The sequence below is a fragment of the Petaurus breviceps genome, unplaced genomic scaffold (genome assembly GCF_028583685.1).
Source record: "Petaurus breviceps papuanus isolate PSGF00001 unplaced genomic scaffold, PetGlider_PUasm1.0 90444, whole genome shotgun sequence".
Taxonomy (NCBI): domain Eukaryota; kingdom Metazoa; phylum Chordata; class Mammalia; order Diprotodontia; family Petauridae; genus Petaurus; species Petaurus breviceps.
The window spans coordinates 478,417-479,943 of record NW_027187256.1 but is presented as its reverse complement, the minus strand read 5'-3'; the positions used below and the strand labels follow the sequence as shown (position 1 = coordinate 479,943).

General features: G+C 44.1%; 1 protein-coding gene across 1 annotated transcript; it reads left to right on the top strand.

Annotated features, from left to right (window-relative positions):
- Positions 1 to 330: 330 nt before the first annotated feature.
- LOC138177587 (olfactory receptor 56B1-like) lies at positions 331 to 1,293 on the top strand. The gene has a single exon (XM_069108800.1). The coding sequence runs from the start codon at positions 331 to 333 to the stop codon at positions 1,291 to 1,293; it is 963 nt and encodes a 320-aa protein (XP_068964901.1).
- Positions 1,294 to 1,527: the final 234 nt, after the last annotated feature.

The window sequence follows — 1,527 nt, the reverse complement described above, 5'->3', positions numbered from 1 at the left end:
TGTAAGGAATGATAGTGATCAATACCACTAGATGAAGATCAATTTCACCCATGAAAAAGTCCTTCACGAATTCCCTCTTCTATTAGCCATTGCTGTATGAGTGGACTCAGAATGTGGACACTTAGCAGATCCTGGATCCTTTTGTCTGTATTTCAGAATTCTACTATTTCTTAGAACTGCAAGGTATTAAGGGACAGGACTTCTATTGCTAGAATACTGTATATATATTTTGAAATACTGTACTACATGCAAATAAACATCTAATAAACCCTACTGAATGGTAGAAAATGTCTTATATAATAATAATTTGGGGAACTTTTCTTTCAGAGAATGATGACCCTAGCTACTAGACTCATCAATGGATCCCACTTCCAGGTAAAAGAATTCATCCTTATGGGACTCCCTGGAATCCACATTTGGCAACACTGGCTATCTCTACCCCTGGCATTACTCTACCTCTCCTCCATCAGTGCCAATCTGCTCATTTTTATCACCATCTGGAAGGAACCCAAATTGCACCAGCCCATGTACCAATTTCTGAGCATTCTTTCTGTAGTAGACATAGGCCTGGCCACCACCATCATGCCCAAGATTTTGGCCATCTTCTGGTTTGATGCCAAGGCCATCAGCCTCCCTGAGTGCTTTGCTCAGATCTATGCCATACACTGCTTTGTAGGCATAGAGTCAGGCATCTTCCTCTGCATGGCTTTTGACAGATATGTGGCTATTTGCCAACCCCTCCTCTACCCCACCATTGTCACAGACTCTTTTGTCTTCAAAGCCACTGTTTTCATGGTGCTCAGAAATGGACTACTTGCCATCTCAATTCCTGTGCTGGCTGCTCAGAGAGATTACTGTTCCTCCAATGAAATAGACCACTGCCTCTGCTCCAATTTAGGGGTCACCAGCCTGGCCTGTGATGACAAGAGACCCAACAGCATTTGCCAGATGATCCTGGCTGTGCTGATAATGGGGGCTGACTTAAGCCTCATCATCCTTTCCTACACCTTTATCCTCCGCTCTGTGCTAAAGCTGAATTCAGCAGAAGCTGCATCCAAGGCCATGGGAACTTGCAGCTCCCACCTCATCCTCATCCTCTTCTTCTATACTGTCATTGTTGTTATTTGTGTCACCCACCTGGCAGGGAGAAAGTATCCCCTGATCCCTGTACTCTTCAATGTGCTGCACAACATTATCCCCCCAGCCCTCAACCCCATCGTCTATGCATTTAGAACCCAAGACCTCAAGCTTGGCTTCCAGAAGGTATTTCTGCCAGGCATAAAGAGCAAATGAGCTCAAAGCAACCAGGCTCTCTGGAGTCAAATGTCCAATGTGTGTGATCTCCATCTCCTCCAGACAAGGGAAGGCCCAGGTGGAATTTTTTAATATGTGAGCAACAGTTGTAATGCCCGCAAGTATTTGCCTTATCTTCAGATTATTTCATATCTCCTAGGATTCAATTCTGCCATTATGTCAGAATGCATTATGAGAATTCTTGATGACCCGAAGAATGGAATCATAGATCAT